Consider the following 21,718-nt stretch of genomic DNA (forward strand, 5'->3'; position numbering starts at 1 on the left):
TAAGAAAATGTTTTAAAAAGTTAACAAAAATGAAAAGAAAAAAAAAATTTCTGTATTATTTTTACCGCATTGTGGTCGTATAATGTTCGGATCACAGGATGATTCTCCATTGTTTGTTGTGGAGTTTCCATGGCGATAATCTCAGCAGGAGTTGCACTTTTAGCCAACATTCTCTCAACATCTAAAATCTGAAAGAAAAAAGAAAAAAAAAGGAAAATTTTAAGTTGGAACAATTCTTCCAAAATTATCAATGTTTTCACAGCATATCAAACCCAACTAAACTTTTTTGGTGTGAATCCAGAATTTAACCTAATTAATAAACAAAAAAATTTAACCTAATTAATAAACAAAAAAATTTAACCTAATTAATAAACAAAAAAATTTAACATAATTAATAGACAAAAAAATTTAACCTAATTAATAGACAAAAAAAATTTAACCTAATTAATAAACAAAAAATTTAACCTAATTAATAAACAAAAAAATTTAACCTAATTAATAAACAAAAAAATTTAACCTAATTAATAAACAAAAAAATTAAACCTAATTAATAAACAAAAAAATTTAACCTAATTAATAGACAAAAAAATTAACCTAATTAATAAACAAAAAAATTTAACCTAATTAATAAACAAAAAATTTAACCTAATTAATAAACAAAAAAATTTAACCTAATTAATAAACAACAAAATTTAACCTAATTAATAAACAACAAAATTTAACCTAATTAATAAACAAAAAAATTTAACCTAATTAATAAACAAAAAAATTTAACCTAATTAATAAACAAAAAAATTTAACCTGATTAATAAACAAAAAAATTTAACCTAATTAATAAACAAAAAAATTTAACCTAATTAATAAACAAAAAAATTTAACCTAATTAATAAACAAAACAATTTAACCTAATTAATAAACAAAACAATTTAACCTAATTAATAAACAAAAAAATTTAACCTAATTAATAAACAAAAAAATTTAACCTAATTAATAAACAAAAAAATTTAACCTAATTAATAAACAAAACAATTTAACCTAATTAATAAACAAAAAAATTTAACCTAATTAATAAACAAAAAAATTTAACCTAATTAATAAACAAAAAAATTTAACCTAATTAATAAACAAAAAATTTAACCTAATTAATAAACAAAAAAATTTAACCTAATTAATAAACAAAAAGAATTTAACCTAATTAATAAACAAAAAGAATTTAACCTAATTAATAGACAAAAAAATTTAACCTAATTAATAAACAAAAAAATTAACCTAATTAATAAACAAAAACAGAAAAATGCTGTAGATAACCGTCACAGAACAAAGATGTCATGTGGGGAGTTAAGCAGCGAGATATTTGTCCACATTATATTTAAACTTCTGCATGTTAGTCCAAAGTCTAGGAGTTCAAGGGAAAAACTATTAGACTAGCAAGCTTTCCAGCATTTAGGGACATCAACAGTGAAAGAGGTGGGATTTTGTTGCTTGTCCCATTGGTCGGAAGCATGTACATCAAGGCGGCAAAAGTTCTCCAAGTTCATCAGAGCATATCCAGTTCTCTTCTTGGCTGGTCCTTGGATCCAAGGATAAATGGGAAGGTTGCTCTTGGCGGTATATGCTCTGGTGACTATGCAAAACAATCCTCGACATGGATACTCTTTGATACCCAGGGCATGGGAATCCTTAGGAAGAGATGCCCTAGGCAGATGACGCTTTCCTCCTCCTACGTTTGTCTTTGCAGCAGTTTTTTTTGTTTATCTCAAAAGTCGCAGTGCTTCGCTTTGACAAAGTCCTCCTACTATCCCTGTCTTTGGCCCCATCTTCCTTGTGTTTCTCTGGGATATCAACTGCGTGCAACTGTTACCTCAGCTGATCCTTGTAGCACTTATGCCGAGCGCCTCTGTCCCATTTGCTCTGACACAATTCGCTATAAAACATGACTTTGGGCAATCTCATGTCATCTATTCGAGAGAAATATCCTGCCCAGCAAAGTGCTGGTGACATGCACTCTCTCTCTAGGACTTCATTGTTGGTGACATAGTCCTGCCATTTGATGCCCATGATGGAACAGAAGCATCGTTTGTGGAAATGCTCCAGAAGCTGCATCTCTTTCCAGTACAGAACCCAGGCCTCCGATCCACAAAGGAGATTGGTGATAACTACCATTAAAGTATTTGTAAAACCGGCACAGTGACGCACTAATTGCAGAGATATTAGACTTTTATTCACATTACATTTAAACTTCAGCAGGTTGGTACAGTTGAGGAGGCAAGAAACTATGAAATCAGAAGGCTTTCTGACACCTAGGCATCTCAATAGTGAAGGGGTGGGATTTTGATGCTTGTTAGGAGTATGTACATTAAGAAGGCAGAAGTGCTATGAGTTCATCAGCGCGCATTCCTTTAAAGTACATGCAAAACAAGCACAGGGATGCAACAGTGCAGTGGAGATTGGCTGATTATATGTGACCTCTTAGATTTTTGGATCCTGTCTAAGAAAAGACTTGCGGTAGATACACCAACCCATATATGGTAACAATACTCCATGCACAAGTAATTGTGGTTTTGTGGAGAGAATGGATACTTCCAGTTGTGAATAGTTTGAAACTCAACAAGCTTCTCTAAATTTTTTTTACAAATTTCCAATATTCAAACAGCAAATCCGTAATTTACTTTAGAATGAGCAAGACAAAATTTTTATAGGCCAGATGCCCTTATTGAAACTCAGTGAGATGATAAGGACCAGTGTTTTTTATAAGGAGATCATCTCTAAGTGATTGTCCACCAAAGCTAAACTGCTTTATCTGCATTTCTTCTTTTTTTATAAATGAAAGAAAAATATTTCAAATAAATTCACTTTTTTCTGTACTCCATCATGAAGTCCAGCTTTGAACAGATGCATAACTTTCATCCCAACTATCATCAATGGTCTTGAGGTGATTACTTCAGCATCCAACAAAGCCAAACCCTTTGCCAAAAACTTCACATTAAACCACACCTTGTGTGATAATGGTGGCCTAACCCCTGAATTTCCTCTCAGGACTGACAATACTTAAAGTGACACCTATGTCTGTCAGAGACGTCTCAAATCTTATCAAGAACCTTGATCCCAGCAAAGCAACTGGCACTAACAACATCCTGATCATCATGCTCAAAAAGCTACAACCAGAAATAGCTCCAACACTAAAAAGTTGTTCAATCAATGCCTTAAGGAAAGATGCTTCCTAACACGTTGGAAAACCTTGACAGTCTGCCCAGTATTTAAAAATATGGGGGATCAGTCTTCTGTATCTCAGTACAGACCAATCAGCCTCCTGTGCGTCATGAGTAAATTGCTTGAGTTCATTATAAATAGAGAAGTTGCCAACCACCTCAACAAAAACAATCTATTCAGCAACATGAGAGATCAACTGCCAATGGCTGACGGTAATGTCACACAAGATTAGGGAATCTATTGACGAAGGCTTCATTTCTAGAGCAATAACTCTTGACATATCTAAGGTATTTGATCTGGCACAAAGGTTTACCGCCATTCCATAGCTGGCAATGTCCTCTCAACCATCAAATCCTTTTTCTCTGAAGGTCTATCCAAGGAGAAATCTGAAGCTCACAGTATTAACACTGGCATGCCCCAGGGATGCATCTTAGCCCCAACTCTCTTTCTGATCTTCATCAATGACTTCCAAAATTACATTCTTCGTTCATTCGTCTACATCCATGCATGTGATACTACCATCGATGACAACACTTTAAAGGCCAATAAAGATCAGGATCTTGCAGATTTTCTCTCCTCCGACCTGGAACGTGTGGTATAATAGGGTAAAAAATGGCTTACTTCAGATTATTTTCCCTTAAAAAAAAATACTTTCTTAATTGCATGTATCCAAATGTAAAATAATTTTTTGTCTTTCAGAAAAAAAAATACAATCACATTTGGATCAATTTTATAAATTTCTTGACAATTTCAGAATTGAAACAGAAAATGACTATCTTTCATAATAGTCAGTACTATGGCATGACTATCGGAAAATAGACTTTATTCTGTGACATTGGCAGGTCATATGACTTTTAGTTGCTAGGCCTCCTATTTATTTTACAATGGTCACGGTTAAGCCTATTCAAGATCATACCTCCTACTGATGAGATGACCACCAGCATCCCCATAGCCATTCTAACGGGTCATTTGACTAGTGGAGAGTAGTTGCTCCTGTTAAAAGCACTGTTTATTTACCACTGCCTCTTTTTGAGTGTCAAAATTTATTAATGACTACTTGGTAGCGATCAGAACGGACAAGAAAAACTGTTGACATTTATGAGTGAAACTTGGAGGATTTTATTCTGTGATTGACATTGGGGTGCATATATTAAATGAAATACAAATATGTTTGTTCAGCTAGAACTTCACAAATGTACAACAAACACCCAGAAAAGTGTTATTTTTTCTTTCTTTAAAAAAATAAAAAGTATAATTTGTGGGTCAAATAATCATTTAAAGTTATGAACACACACACACACACACACACACACGTTTTAACATTATCATGTAGTCGGTTTTCCAACAAATAACTAAAGGAAAGTAATTGATTTTTTTATGCTTCTTTTGAATAAGAATGAAAATTGAAATATTGAAGTTCATTTAAAACCAATGTTCTCTACTTAATTGTCATGTCGAAGTTAGTAAGATATCTAAAAATTATGAAAAATGATAAAGTAGAAAATTATTAATGAAAACAGTTTTCGAAGTATAATTGAAAGTTTTACTCAAATAATAAACAGAATAAACAGGGGAGATAACTGCAGTCTGTTTTGTTGAATGATGACAGCCAATAGATTGTGGAATTGTGAAAGTATATATTTTATGTAATAATATAGTAATATTAAACTAATTGCGACATGACAATTACGTAGATAACATTGATTTTAATTGAAATTGATGTAAAAATTAAATGGTTTTTAAATGGAAATTCAATTTTGCAACTTGTGATTTTTTTCAGAATTATTTCCCTTACACCGAATTGAGTTGTATGTACAGAGAGAGGAATGGTGAAGAAGAAAGTGGGTGGGTGGGGTGGTAAGGGAGAGAGAATAGAAGTTATGTTATAGAAAGAAGAATAGAAGTTATGTTATAGAAAGAAGAATAGAAGTTATGTTATGTTTTTGTCCCAGGCAATGCCAGGTAGCCGTGCTAGTGTATTATAAATGACTTTTTTTTCTGTTTTTTTTTTTTAATTTCAAATCTTTAATCGCAATTAACTTTAATGTTTACCTTAATGGAAGCATCTTCAGAGCCTGTAGCAATCAGCTGACCTTTAAAAAATAAAGAAAAGAACAAATTTTTTAACATATTTTTTATAAAATTTGCTTCAAGTGACATTTTAAAAAAAACAAACAAACTTTAATTCCCTCTTCTATCAAATAATAAAAATTTTATTTCTTTTTCTTTGGACTATTGTCCTCATCAACATTTTAGCTGACATGCCCTTTTGTTATATATTCGTCTATATATCAAATGTATAAACAGTATTAAAACTAATATGTTATATATTCAGGTGCCACATATTTATATGAACGAGTCTATTTAACGTGAGAGTTCTTTAACAGTGTGTGACAGGTCTCTAATACTGTGGCACAATGAATGACGTAGCTCCCATTTGGGGGAGCTTCTACATTAATAAACCTTGTGCCTAACTTGTTCTGTACTTATGAAGTGAAAATGTGTCATGTAGGTGCTTTGTGATTTTTAACATGTTAGAACATATCAACCAGGTTTGATTGACACGTGTTTTGGAACATTTGCTGGCGTCAAAATAATTCGAGAAACGTCAGGATTGCATGTGGTTAGTTGAATTTGAAAACAAAATATTGCATTGAAATGCATATTTCTCTCTCTCTCTCTCTCTCTCTCTTTCTGTATTTCTCTCTTTCATTTCTTTTGTTTTAAACAGTCGAAACTTGCATCTCGTACATAACAGACGTAGATAGCAGTTTTGACTGCACGTGTCAAGTCTCCACATGTCGTGATTTAAATATACTCCGTCAGTGTTGAATGTAAAATAAATTATCTATTTTTATAAAAAAATGCATTTGTTCGCTATTTTTGTACAAGCCTTAAATTTCAGCATGCGGCCTCTGCAATTTATTGCTAATGACGGAAACATTGCCTCTAATGACACAATGAAGATACAAGAAGCAATCGATGCCAGACGACATCTCAACCTGTTGCTGTTTCCATGTGCCTATCGTTTGATATCGTTTATTCCCCTGGGGAGCTAGTTGCGTTCCCAGGACGTTCCTCAACTAAGTAACTCTCCCCGAAAATGATAGTGCTCAACGTGTGTACATGTAACATAGTTTGTAGTGTGTGATGCGTTGTGATCCTCTCTCGATGTTGATTGAATATAACATGTATGACAAGACATATAATAACGCGGACAATACAACGGATGGAACACATTTCTCTGATGTCTTACAATAGAGAAACCAAAACTTGTCCATCTTGCTCTAGTTTTGACGGAAAACTGCACAGAAGATTCATCTCCAAGGAATCAATAAGTCTTTATTCCAGATGTTTCTTGATTGGAAAGTTGAACGCTGTTTTAATATCTACATCTAATCTAAACGCAGATTCCATGAACAAATCTTCTTTGCCAGAACTGCCCACCTGTGGAACACTGTTCTGCTGGCCTGTTTCCCAGTTGAATACAACATAGCAGCCTTCAAATCCAATGTAAACAAGTTCTTGTTGGACCGTCCCCATAAATAATCAAATTCTACCCAATTTACACAACAATTACTACACTACCACCTTACATTCATTCACCTTTACCATAAAGTGGTCCAGGCTTTGATAAATGGTGACTCCCAAATAAAAATAAAAAAAAGCTACACTGCCGAGAGCTTCTTTGAGTGTTTTGAGCTGGTCGTCAGCTTGTCTCCTCTCGACGGTCCCTCTCAAAACTCTGACTCTCAACTCACTAAAACCTACATCTACAAAAACATGACGCTTCTAATGACATAATCAACACATATCATTCATGACCATCATGTGATGTTTGTCACATATTCTGTTGATCAACTTATCAATACTAACATTCTTGACTTGTTTCTAAATTCCATTCTATCAAAATAACATTCCTGGTACATTCCAACGTTAACATTCTATTTTACAAACGTATGTTCAGGTCACTCAGTGTTGGAACCAACCACACAACACTTTGACCTTTTCAAGTTTTCATTTTACGATGATGTTTCCAGGATTGATGCTGATTATTTGCACAAATTGATGTTTTGTAAATCTTATCAATTCAGGATTTTGATGGTTATCTTTAACGAATATTCGTGTAAGATTAGCAATCATATAGTGTGAGACACAAATTTTCTTATATTTAATCAGCCAATAATCCAACGATTGTCTGTATGGAGTTGACTGGTCAGTTAGACAAAAGAGTCTTAGTTGAGAATTAAAGTCTTTTCTTCACTAAAAATGAGTGGGTAAGACTCATGGTACAATGGAAAAAAGTGCTAAGTATCAACCAGTTCTAAATAACAGTTTTCTGGAGGCTGAAGGTCAAAGCCATAGTATGGGCAATACTAGAATTACTTAGTGTAACAGAGTGCGTGTGAAAATATCAGCAGGAGCCGAAGGATAGCTGGCTAGCAAAAATAATAGCAGCAGCAGCCATTAAAGCACATATGCAAATTAGCAAGTGTGTGCGAGCTTGCGTCATAAGAAAAGGAGAAAAAGTACATCACGTGGTCAGAAGAGAAGCAAAGTGTAGACCGGGCAAGATGGACGTGTGAAATTTGAGGGTGAGAAAACGGTTGGCGCCGGTGTGGGGTAGCGGCAACAGACTTTTAAGAAAAGCACACGTGTGTGTGAAGACACTTTGGAAAAATAATGAAATGCATTGTTTTGGAAGAACCATGAATAAATGAATTTCATTTGCATTTTTTAAAAATTGCAAGTTAGATTTGTGTTTCTTTCCTGTTTCTTTTGTTTGTTCCTTTGCGACAGTACCCAACAGTGTGGGGGTCTGAAAGAGGTTTGAACTGTAATGACAGTTAAAAAGTAACTGCCACACCATGTTACATTATAACTTCTACCAGATCAAGGTTGATGGAATGAGAATAAACTACCTGTGGATTAAATAAAGAGTTCTATTCAAAATTCTATAGCTTCTCCAAAGTTCAACAAAATTCACCTGAAAAAAATCAGAGGTTACATCAATCAAAACGTTGTTAGGATAACATCCAAGATGAGAATTACCTAACAATAATCTATTGCCTTGTTAATACTAAACTTATCTCTGGACATATATACTATACACTGGACACATATACTATACACTGGAAAATGCTTGATCTATTCAAAAACCTCAACAAGGTCTGGCATGAAAATTTGTACGGCATTACTTGATGAATATTTAACATAATCAGCGAAAAGAAAGTCATACATCTGAACAACATTAATGCAGGTGTGCCCCAGGGGTCAATATTTGGGTTGTTATTAGTCCTGATTTTTATAAACGACTTCTCCCGTACAATTGTCTGATAGGGGGTACATTTGCCGACAACAAAACTATTCTCAACATGAGGGAAAATGAACACACACATATCCAAAGCAAAGGCTGAGTTCTTTAAAAAAAATGACTTTCAGTCTTTAGTTGTATGGAAGCATAAATGGATGGTTACAGTTCAAGCTCCTTTCCTTCAACAATTATAAGAAACCTTACAAATTACTGATCAGCATAGCTGATAGTAGTCTACCTGAGAGTCTTAACATTCAAAGATAACATGAATTGGAACAAATATGTAAAAGACATTGCCAAAACTGCTGCAAGTGGGGTCCTTCTACCATACTAGAAAACTTATCACACCTGACAGTATCCTATATCTCTATAAAGCCACCAGTCATCCAACCATGGAGTATTGTTGTCCCATTTGGATTGGTGAATCAACTATTAGTCTCTCTCTCAGGTTAAAAAGAAAACAAAAAAAAACAACAACCTCTAACCTAACAGGTTTCAATTTATTTACTAAGTTTCAGTTCTATTACTGGAATGTTGCATTACTCTGCTTACAAGTATTTCAATGGAAATGAGATCCAATGAACTTGCTGTACTGGTGCCCCCCCCCCTCAATATAAATACCTTCAACCCCTTATCTGTAAAGATCACCAGACACTGCAAGGCTTTCTACTCTAATAGCTTCTTTTCTTGGACTGTTAACCTTTGTAATTCATTCTCCGTATCAACATGCAGAAATTTAAATGTAATGTGAATAAACATTTCACTGCACAACTTCCCACTTTCTGACATTCTGCAGGTGTATCTTGTCGAAGTTGGAAACCTTTCTGGCAAACTCAAGAATCTGCATAGAATTCCGGACGGAACCCATCATTTAATCAACAGGAGTAGAAAAAATTTAGATACATGATAAAGTAGCCCTATCTCCAAAGCTGATAGATCCAAATTTAAAACTTGGTTTTATATATATAAAACTGAATGTGTGTGTGTGTGTCTGGTCACGAATAGGCTCCTATATGGTTGACTATTTTAAAAAACTGATTACATATAATGATAGAAGATGTATCGAGAAGATGTATGTTTGATCTGACAGAATGGTGGTTCATTAAAATTGTGGGGTCTGCGTTTGCGCCTGGTCCACAAAGTATGGAAATAAAAAATTAAAAAAAAACGTTTACAAATGTTTTTGATATAGATGTACATAAGAATACTTTGATAAGTATGTTTTAACTTAAATAGGGATGGTATAATAAAATTGTGGGGTCTGTGTTCATGCCTGGCCTCCACAGAATGGAAATAGGCACAAACTTTAAGACTTTTCATATCTATACTTTGATAATTATGTTTCAGTTTGAAGAAATATGGTATAATAAAATTATGGGGTGTTCGTTCACGCCTGACCTCCATAGAATGGAAATATGTCACAAAGTTTAACAAGGTTTTTTAATATAGATCCACAGAATATTGTGGTAAGTGTTTCAGTGTGAACAGGTATGGTATAATAAATTATGGGGTTTATCTATTTTATTTGGACTGCTGGACTACTTCATTCATGGGGTTTATCTATTTTATTTGGACTGCTGGACTACTTCATTTGGTCATACATCAAGAACAGCACCAACATGACCTCCAACAACACAGAGTATTTGTGAGCACCTGCTGGTGTTTGCAGAAAAGGCACATTCCCAGTTCCAGACCCGTATCGAAGCTGTAACTGAGGCTGAAGGTGGCTACATTGAGTAGATGTTAGCTCTACTACATAATCAAATTACCTGAATTGATTTTTTTAAAATAAAAGTGTTGTTTTCTTTATTGTTCCACCTTGTGCACACACACACAACATACTAAGTTCTCTTAAAAGAATCAAAATTAAATTGTGATTAAAACTACAAATCAAATAGAACGTTAACAAAAAAACACGCATGGGAGATGCTGAAAATGTTCACATCTATGTCCACAAATTTCAGCAAAAAATATTAAAGTCTTCCATATTTTAAATTTCTCCAGTTATATTTTTGCATTATCTTTTCAAATAACATAAAAAATATGTACTTGAAAGCTTGTTTCTATTTCTTTATTAACTTTGTGGTGCTAGTGCACTTACTGATCCGCGCTATTTTTTAAATCGTATTTCCAAGTTTAATTAAAGTTTTTTATGTTTTTTTATTCAATTGTAAGGTTAAAGTACAGAATAGGTACAAAACACCCTCCCCATGTTAAGAATGGCTTTTTAAATAACGTTATTATTTCAGCACGGATCAATAAGTGCACTAGTACCAATTTTCTAAAATGTTAAACTATTCAGTAATTAAAAAAGTTTTGAATTATCACTTTAAATAACAAAATGATACTTGAGAGCTTGTTTATATTTCTTTAACTTGTTTTATGAAATTGGCTTATTATAATGTAAATTTTAAAAGCATACATTTTTAAATTTTTTCACATAATTAGAGAGAAAGCAAAGAAAAAAAAAACCCTAATATATATCCCCATTTTCATTTGACAAAAATAAATGTTCAATTATTTTGCTGTTTTATTTTCTATAATTTAAAACACTTAAATATTACTTGTCACCTACTCTTTATTCTGATATCAATGAATTCTACCCCTCGTTACTCTGCTGTCAAAATTTCAACACCAACGTTCGACACACTGCTGTCTAAACACTCAACTTCAAAATGCAACTCACTGCTTACAAGACTTGCTTCTTCAACGTCCAAATCTAAACTGCCCAGTCTCTCAAAACTCTGGCTTTTTTTTATTCCTAACCAGAGCATCTCATTTGCATATCACGTGAAAAACTTGTAGCCATATAAAGAAAATAGTGGCCATTATTTTTTTTTCTTCTTCATTCTTTTCAGCTGCCTCAGAACATGTGAAAAATTTTTAACATCTTGTTTTTGGTAACATTTCAGACCACATATTCCAAGACCAAATAAGATCGGCACCGTTTTACAATTTGTCACTATGCAGAGGAAGACAACTCTCGTTTACTAAAAGATTCGTTGATTTTTTTTCATCACATAATTTAGGACGCTCGATATTTTTTATTAAATCAAAACATTAAAAAAAGGAAAACTGCGACGATGTTTTTCTTTATGTAACAAAGTTGATAACATTAATAACACAAAATGTAGTCTTTACTCGAATATTAACAGAATTGTTTCTGTTTTCATATGATAATTTACAATGCTAAAACCAACGATATTTGCATTCGATGAAAACATTTAAAAATAAAGCTGCGGCAACTTTTTTTTTTTTTTAATTAAAAATAAATGTTATGGTAATGTTTTTGAAAAAAAAAAGTCTTTAACCTTAAAAAATACAATTGGTTTTTGTAACAATGTAAATGCAATGATAGTTGTGGAGGAATTGCAAACAAAGTTGATGACATTAATTACTTTTTGATTAAAAAATAAGTTGCCACAGCTTTTTTTTTTTTTTTTTTTTACATGGAGTTCACCACTTATCAAGGCCCAATGGCCACTCGGGTATAAGGGTTATTGTGTGTACAGTAATCAAAGGGATAGTGTAGCAATAGTATTGGAGAATTGGTAAGTTGTCATTACTTATGGGGGGGCGGTTCATCAGGAATTTGTTTGTGTTGGACTTGAAGACATCCAGGTTGAAGTCGGGAGGGAAACAGGCAAGCGGAACAGAGTTCCACAGGCATGCAGTTCTAAGAAAGAAGCTTTGTTCATGGAATCTACGTTTTGATTTAGGCACAGATAAGGAGTGGGGAAAATTATTGACGGTGGTTTCAGCTAGTCGGGTGTTTTTTGAAAAAGATTGGCGAGGGGGACCAGAGAATGGAGCTCAGATGAGCACTTGCTATGGAAATAACGATAGAACAACGACAGGCTCGCTACATCTCTTCTGTGGGAAAGAGGTTGCAGGGTAGAGAAAAGGGCATCCCCCACCAAGCCACGAAGTCTATTTTGTACTCTGTCAAGGCAGGATAGGCTGTTTTTAGCAGCTCCCGCCCAGATGTGGCAGCAGTACTCCATCTTTGGACGTACTTGGCTCTTATATAGATAGAGAATTGCATCATTAGTAAGATATCTTCTGGAGCAGTAGAAGGATCCCACCATTTTCCCAGCGACCTTGGCCACAGACTTGATGTATGTGTTCCATTTAAGATCAGGAGTAAAGGTCAAACCCAGGAGCTTATCAAAACCTGGGGTCTCCCCTAGGTTTTTTAAATGTTTTCATCTAATGAAAATATTGTTGGTTTTCTCTTAATAGTCGCGTAAAAAATACATTCTGTATTTTACACTTCTTCTACAACTATCGACGCATTTTCATTGTTACAGTAAAAAAAAAGATTAAAGACTATTTTAAAAACCTTACCATAACATTTACTTTTTAATTTAAAAAAAAGAAAAAGAAAAGTTACTGCAGTTTTATTTTAAATGTTTTCATCGAATGCAAATATCGTTTGTTCATTGGTTTTAGCAAAGTAAATTATGATATGAAAACAAAAACAATTCTCTTAAGAGTTGAATTTTTTAAAATCGACTAAATATTTTTATGAATATTTTAACCCTTCTTGATAATACAGTGAAAATAATGTTGAATTTTTAAAGACTTTCTTTTACAATTACTTCATTTTGTTTGTTTTTTTAAATAGGATTTTACAAATTCAATTCAGTTATTACGGTATCGTTTGATAATTAAATTATTAATTAAACCAATTTATTATAAAACTACAACTAAATTGTTGCTTTCCGTCAGTGTTCAAACATCAGGACATCTTTTGTTATTCACTTGCTCTCTGATAGTCTGGTGTTGCCCGGGACTTGAATTCTTATTTTTGCTTGTTTCGGCGTTGCCCGCCTCTCATCATTCAACATTAATAGTTGCAAAATTTTCTATGTTAATACCCAAGTGCATGTTAAGAACTTTAAGGGCAGAAATTACTTTCTATTTGACAGCTTAAAAACTTTCAAATTCATTTCAAAATTTCAAAGGTTAAAAAATTTGATAGTATTTTTGAAACTGATAGGAAGAAAGTACTTTCTAGCTTGAGTTAATATTTAAAGGCAAAAATCAAAAGGCTGATTCTTTGTGTTCTTAAACCAAGGAAACACAACGAGTATACAATATCCTTCCCACAATGCACTTTATCAACAGGAATGTGATATTAACAGTTGTTTTATTTGTTATTTCTTTCTTTTTTGAAGGAAGAGAGATTTTTAAATTAATAATTAAAAGTATAATTTAATGAAGATATACGTATTTAAAAAAATGTGCATGCTGGTTGAATTGTCTTAATTTTTTTGTTTTGACTTGAAATTTTATTTATTCATTACTTTTTTATTATTTTAAATAAATAATTAATTTTTACTGTTAAAATGTTACAAACCACGCTTATTTATATTAGTACACAACATTTGATTAGATAAGTTTTTTAGAGTAAGAAAAGGTTTAGAAATTGTGACTAGTAAAAAAGAAAAAAAATTCTTCAGTCAAAATAAGATGTTTCACAATTTCAAGAATCAGATTATTTGGATGACGAATTTGGCAAAAAGTTTATTTTTATTAAAAATGGACAAAAAAAAAAAAATGGAATATCGAACTTTATTTGTTCTGATTTCAGAATTTGTAGATAACTGACATTGGATGACAAACAGAACAAAAGAACAAAAATCTCACCTGAGTGATGAAAAGCTCCTGCCCTACAAGCAGCCTTGTGTGCTGTGACGTAACACGTCTCATAGAGAGCCGCTTCTGGTGAAATGGTTTGCACTGAAGAAGAAGAAAACATCTTGTCGGGATTACTCTCAGAAACTACACAGGATACAAAGCTTAAATATTTGGATTTGACAGAATCCTGCTTAAGTTTTTTTTTTTTTTTTTACATAGGCATCACCACATTATCAAGGCCAAGAGGCCACTCAAGGATAAGGGTTAAAGAGTGTACAGTAGAAATTGGACAATATAGTAATCATTAGTAATGAAAATTTGGTAAATTTGATAACTTATATGGAACGGTTCATCAAGAACTTACTTACGTTAGACTTGAAGACAACCATATTGTAGTCAGCCGGAAAGCAGGAAAACGGAAGACAATTCCACAGGCATGCAGTTCTAAGAAAGAAGCTTTGTTCATGGAATCTACGTTTAGGTTTAGGCACAGATAAAGAGTGGGGGGAATTATTGATAGTGTTTACAACTAGACGACTGTTTCTTGTGAAAGTTTGGCGAGGGGGGACCATAGATTGAAGCTCAGTCGAACACTTTCCAGTTGAGTTTGATTGTTTTGTTTTACAGTACATCCAAATTCTTTGGGTTATTCCATGCCGACTCTGGTAAATTTGGTAAAAGTTTTCATGTTTCAAGTTTTTCATATCTTTAAATATTTATATTTTTGGTTTGGTTGTTTTTGATTTTGCAGAACATGGTCATGTTTTGAAGAGGGAAAAAAACAAAAAAAAAAAAAACAATAATATATTAGGTTTAGTGCATTTTAGGACAAAGAACCAGTATCTACAGTCAATCTGATCTGGTAGCACCAAAGGTTAAGTTAAGAGAAAAATAAATTGCAAAATTTGTATGTAAAGGATTTTGCAAAAAAATTTTTTTAGTTATTTAATAAAGAGGCCATTTTTATACCAAAACAGAAATATTTACAATTTCTTTTTTTTTTTTTTTAATATTTCATTACATGTTTGTCTTTCAATAAATACAAAAATAGGATTATTCAAATTTCACAAAAAACGTATTCTCCAAATTCTTAACATTTTTAACTATTTAGATTAATAGGGAGATGTAGTTTGCTTGAAGCATTACATGTGGCATATAAATATAGAAGAATATTTGAAGGCTATCATAATGCAAGAAATGGAAATATACCGGTGTTAGGAAGACAAAACCAAATGATTTATATATATATATATATATATATATATATATATATATATATATATATATGTTTTTGTTTTTTATATATATATATGTTACTTCATTATTTATTGCGGTATAGCTGTAAAATAACATTATTGGTTCACATGGATTTCAAAAGATTTGAAACACTGACCATTTAATAAAAATATTTTTCCTCAAAATATATTATGGAACACGTTAACACACATTAGATCACTGTGTAGAAATTTTGATCGATCAATTTTCTATTGAAAAAAAAAGAAAAAATAAATAGAAAAAGCATTTATTTTTGTTTTCCTTCTCAATGCTGGCAACCATCTAAGATGCAGAAGTCTGATACATGATAATTACATTTTTCATTTTACGGCGATACATATGAAATGCTATATTGGCAGTGTTGTCACAAGGCAAAAGTCTAAAAAGCTAAATTAGTCAAATAAAAAATTACAAAATCTCTAACTTAGGCTTGACAACATTTTGTTTTTGAGGATAGTGGGGATGGGAGGACGATCAAATGTCATTATTTTGGACAAAAAACTTTTGCTTACACTTAGTTACATTCTGTCACCAAAATAGTGTATTCCCTCCAAAATACTGCATTCACTTTAAAAAGCTAAAATGGCCAATGTTTGCAAGTGTTGTCAAATTATGTGGAAAAAATGGCCAAAACAATGTTTTGTGAGATGAACAAAAAACAAATGCAAGAAGGAATTTAACTCTTAAAATCAATTTTATTTTTTCCTTAAGTTTACTTAGAAGTTTATAATTTCCATAATTTTATTATAAATTTTATAATTTCCATAATTTTATTATAAATTTTATAATTTCCATAATTTTATTATAAATTTTATAATTTCCATAATTTTATTATAAATTTTATAATTTCCATAATTTTATTATAAATTTTATAATTTCCATAATTTTATTATAAATTTTATAATTTCCATAATTTTATTATAAATTTTATAATTTCCATAATTTTATAATTTCCATAATTTTATTATAAATTTTATAATTTCCATAATTTTATTATAAATTTTATAATTTCCATAATTTTATTATAAATTTTATAATTTCCATAATTTTATTATAAATTTTATAATTTCCATAATTTTATTATAAATTTTATAATTTCCATAATTTTATTATAAATTTTATAATTTCCATAATTTTATAATTTCCATAATTTTATTATAAATTTTATAATTTCCATAATTTTATTAAAATTTTTATAATTTCCATAATTTTATTATAAATTTTATAATTTCCATAATTTTATTATAAATTTTATAATTTCCATAATTTTATTATAAATTTTATAATTTCCATAATTTTATTATAAATTTTATAATTTCCATAATTTTATTATAAATTTTATAATTTCCATAATTTTATTATAAATTTTATAATTTCCATAATTTTATTATAAATTTTATAATTTCCATAATTTTATTATAAATTTTATAATTTCCATAATTTTATTATAAATTTTATAATTTCCATAATTTTATTATAAATTTTATAATTTCCATAATTTTATTATAAATTTTATAATTTCCATAATTTTATTATAAATTTTATAATTTCCATAATTTTACTATAAATTTTATAATTTCCATAATTTTACTATAAATTTTATAATTTCCATAATTTTACTATAAATTTTATAATTTCCATAATTTTATTATAAATTTTATAATTTCCATAATTTTATTATAAATTTTATAATTTCCATAATTTTACTATAAATTTTATAATTTCCATAATTTTATTATAAATTTTATAATTTCCATAATTTTATTATAAATTTTATAATTTCCATAATTTTATTATAAATTTTATAATTTCCATAATTTTATTATAAATTTTATAATTTCCATAATTTTATTATAAATTTTATAATTTCCATAATTTTATTATAAATTTTATAATTTCCATAATTTTATTATAAATTTTATAATTTCCATAATTTTAAATGTTCACGTTTCAAATAAAAAGGATGTCTGGTGTGAATGCAGATCCCTCCACCCCACCATCTACACCGACAATATAAATCACTTAGCAAAATACAAAATCAATGCATTCATTGGATTCCTCGTTAAAATTATACCAGAGAAAAATGGTTTGATTTTGGTATAGAAATATTTCCAATTGCATCCGCACGATAAACGGAGACACCCTATTTATTATAATAGATTGTTGTGCAATATTTGTCAACAATGTTTCTTACTTATATTAGATGATCATATTTTTGTCTTTTTTTTTTTATTGCGTGGAATTTCATCTAAAATCATAAAAGACGTTTTACTTACCGTCCGTTTCATATTCTAAGTCAATTCCAGTGCCAGGAGTCACAGCCTCAGTGGGGACTTGCTGTTGAGGATTCTGGGCTGAAATCGGTCAGAAAAAAAAAACAGGAAAAATGTTTAAATTTATTATAAAATCTCATACAAATATTAAAAAAAACTTTGATGTTTGTTATTTTTTCAGCATATGAATTCTTAAGAGTTTTATTTGGATTATTTGGACTGTTTTCAACTTGGATATTATTTTAACAACTTTTTGCTTGATGTAACCTCCAACATTCTTCATGTGATTTTTCAAACTTGGAAACACAGAGAAATTTATGCCAATACCATAGAGATTGTAGATTTAGATTAATTTGTTTTGTAAATATTTTTTATTTTGTGTGACTTAAAAATATAAAAGCATGTGAGGGGAAACGCTGCGTTGAGGAGGATGATGAGCCGAGTGTTTGGCAGATGAGAGAACACATTGTAGTTAAGAGTTGGTGTGTATTATGGTGTCAGTGAAAAAGAGCAGTGTTAATTTTTATTTACAAGCCATATCGACAAGTTGATGCAACTAATTGGGACAATTATCAAGAGAAAAAGAGAAACGATTGAGTTGGTATTGAGTTTTGGAGAATTGTTTATACAATTTGAGTCAGATTTTTAAAATTTCATTTTTTTTACGTGTTTAAAAGTCAACAAAAATACAAAGGGTAGTTGCGTCTGGCCAGACAGGATGGATTAGTTGCGACCGACTGACCGGCCATGGAGGGCTAGTTGCGGCTGGCCGTACATGGAGGGCTAGTTGCGGCTGGCCGTGCATGGAGGGCTAGTTGCGGCTGGCCGTGCATGGAGGGCTAGTTGCGGCTGGCCGTGCATGGAGGGCTAGTTGCGGCTGGCCGTGCATGGAGGGCTAGTTGCGGCTGGCCGTGCATGGAGGGCTAGTTGCGGCTTGCCGTGCATGGAGGGCTAGTTGCGGCTGGCCGTGCATGGAGGGCTAGTTGCGGCTGGCCGTGCATGGAGGGCTAGTTGCGGCTGGCCGTGCATGGAGGGCTAGTTGCGGCTGGCCGTGCATGGAGGGCTAGTTGCGGCTGGCCGTGCATGGAGGGCTAGTTGCGGCTGGCCGTGCATGGAGGGCTAGTTGCGGCTGGCCGTGCATGGAGGGCTAGTTGCGGCTGGCCGTGCATGAAGGGCTAGTTGCGGCTGGCCGTGCATGGAGGGCTAGTTGCGGCTGGCCGTGCATGGAGGGCTAGTTCTATCTGGTCAAAATCAGTTCCTTCACATTTATTGTGCTTCAGTATTTCTATTGTGAAGCAATTTATTGAAATAAAATATAAGAAAAGGGTATTATTGGAAAATATACAATAAAGATTAACAAAATTATACAAATGAAAATAATACAATTAGCCTTTATTTGCATGTTTAAGAGCAAAATAAAAAGTTTTTAAAGATAAATTAGAAAACTTTAAATGTCAGGAAAATGATAAAATCATTTTTATTTACTTTTCTTGGTGTTATAAGTTCAGTATTTTGCTAAAAATAGCCTCATCAGGGTAATAAGTCCAGTCAGTAGTTTGTTTTTTTCTCTCTCCATTTTGTTGTTAGGGAGGAAAAAGTTTTTATTTTATTTGGAATTTTGTAATAGTATTTATGAAATTATAAAATAAAAGTTTTTATTTGAATTTATAATATGAAAGTATAAAAATAAAATCATTGAAATCAAAATAATATTTCAAACATCATAAAAAAATACATAAAATTCCCAAAATAGTTTTAAAAAATTAAAAAAAATGTGTTTTCAATAATTCTTTAAAAAAATTTTAAGAATGAAACCAACTTCAATAATTGGTCCCCCGACAAAAGGAGGGTGGACCTGTAAATTCACTCTTGTCTGTCTGCACATTTCTATATAATTATGTCTTGGAATTTTTTGAAATTTTGCACAAACATTAAACATGATATGAGTAAAAAAAATAATAGAATGGATTTTACGAGAAAACTCAGGTTACCCCCCCCACCCCTAGAGGTGCCTTTCGGGTTAAAATGGTTAAAATTGACACTTTTGTGCTTATTAAAAAAAAGTGATGCCTTGGATTTTTATAAAACTTTTTGAAAAGTTGTAACTAACTGATTTCTATATAATTTTGTTTGTCTATACTTCATGATAACTTTTGGGTGTGCCTCAGGGGCTCTTTTAGGGTTAATAAAAACCTTCCATTTTGGGGACTATTTTACCACATTTGTCCAAAATTTTCTTTCTATGTCCAATTGGCATTTTGGGGCTAAATGGGGGGGGGGGCACAAATGATGGAGTCATTTTTTGGGTTTTTATTGGGTCTTATACATGTTCCACCAAAAAGTATTATCTGTTCCAGACCCGTTGGTGGTGATTGAGGCTAAAGGTGGCTACATTGAATAAATGTCAGCTATACTACATAATCGAGTTACCTAAATGAATTTTTTCAATCAAAGTTTTAAAATAAAATTTAAAATTTTCTTTGGGGCGACACTATTATTATTCCACCTGTATACCAAGTTTCATCCTGTTGTTAGTCGAAACAAGATTGGCACTTCCACGCCAAATTGGTATACAAATCAAACATTAACAGCATATGCTATGAAACCATCAAAACTTTGAAAAATGAAAACGCAAATCAGTTTAAATTGTTTCAGTTAGAAAAGAATTAAAAAAATAGATCCCACTTTGTCAACTAAGCTCCAACCCCTGTCCCATCACTGCAATGTTGCATCTCTGTGTCTGTTTTACAAGTATTTTAATCGAATGAGCTCTAATGAACTTGTTGCGTTTATGCCCTCTTCATGTACATATACTCGACAAACACGCTTAGCAACAAAATCACATCCCTTCACTGTTGAAGTCCCAAAATGCCAGAAAGCTTTCTACTCTAAGTTTCTTCCTCACCGAACAGCTAGACTTTGGAATTCCCTTCCTGCTACTTGCTTCCCTGACTGTACTGATATGCAGAAGTTTAAATGTAACATCATCTTGTTAATCTTTCCTAGACATGGTCCCAAATAGTAGCCCCTTACAACCAAGTGGCGATATGCTTTGTCAGAGATAATGTGAGTAAAAAAAAAAAAATATCTGTATTATTGTTATTATAACAATAATAATAATAATAATAATAATAATAATATTAATAATAATTCTTACTTCGTTTATTAACATTTCTCTGGAAAGGGATGGGATTCATTTCCAGAGGATTTCCCTCAATCCCGGCTTCAAACCAGGAGTTTCAAAGATCAAGGGTTTTCCTAAGGATGTTGGTGGTACCTATAATTGCAGAGGTTTAAAGGCCACCTAAAACACCGGGGATTTGTAGTTGTTTCAATTGTCCTTCCAGACGACTTGATACTACTCCTAGTGTACCAACTATGACTGGGATTATTTGTGTTTTAACCCCGTGTATACGCCTTATCTCCAAGGTCAATGGAGCATAATTGCTCCACTTCTCATTCTCTCTCACATTCCTGTCCAAGGGTACTGAAAAGTCTACAATCTGCCAGTTTTTTGAGACCTTGTCAATGACAACCAAATCCGGACGATTATGTTCCAATTGCTTGGTCGTTATGACACTTTTGTCCCACCATACCTCTACCTTGCCATCCTCACTTGTTCTCACTTCATCAGGCAAACCATTTCCAGCACACTTCACCCAAAACCTCTTACACACCTCTCAATATATCCGGAGTCCCATGCGATTGCGTCTTTTGTGGTACTCTCTCTGGGCCAGTCCACTACACCCTGCTGCAAGGTGCGCAATTGACTCTGAGGTCTTACCACAAATCCGACATTCTGCAGCAATTTCCTCTCCTAGAACCACTTTTTTTAACAATCGTGTTCATAATGCCTGTTCTTGTGCTGCACAAACAAAAGCTTCAGTACTCTTAGCCAGATACCCAGCTCTAAGCCATTGCCATGATCTTTCATCAGCCACTTCTGCTATATCCTAGAAGAACCTTCCATGCATTTTCTTCCTAGCCAGTTCCTCTGCCCTTT

At 32.1% G+C, this 21,718-nt stretch overlaps 1 protein-coding gene across 1 annotated transcript in view; it reads right to left on the reverse strand.

Moving 5' to 3' along the window:
* LOC145302127 (cleavage stimulation factor subunit 1-like) overlaps nucleotides 1–21,718 on the reverse strand; it is a 74,087-nt gene that overhangs the window by 29,942 nt on the left and 22,427 nt on the right. Inside the window, exons 3-6 of the mRNA XM_080144633.1 lie at nucleotides 17,719–17,796; nucleotides 14,177–14,269; nucleotides 5,263–5,303; nucleotides 66–188 (exon numbers count right to left, since the gene is read on the reverse strand). Of these exons, the coding sequence (XP_080000759.1) occupies nucleotides 66–188; nucleotides 5,263–5,303; nucleotides 14,177–14,269; nucleotides 17,719–17,796 (335 nt within the window). The remainder of the gene's footprint in view (nucleotides 1–65; nucleotides 189–5,262; nucleotides 5,304–14,176; nucleotides 14,270–17,718; nucleotides 17,797–21,718) is intronic.

The sequence above is a fragment of the Euprymna scolopes genome, chromosome 2 (genome assembly GCF_053919585.1).
Source record: "Euprymna scolopes isolate OS-2025 chromosome 2, ASM5391958v1, whole genome shotgun sequence".
Taxonomy (NCBI): Eukaryota; Metazoa; Mollusca; class Cephalopoda; order Sepiida; family Sepiolidae; genus Euprymna; species Euprymna scolopes.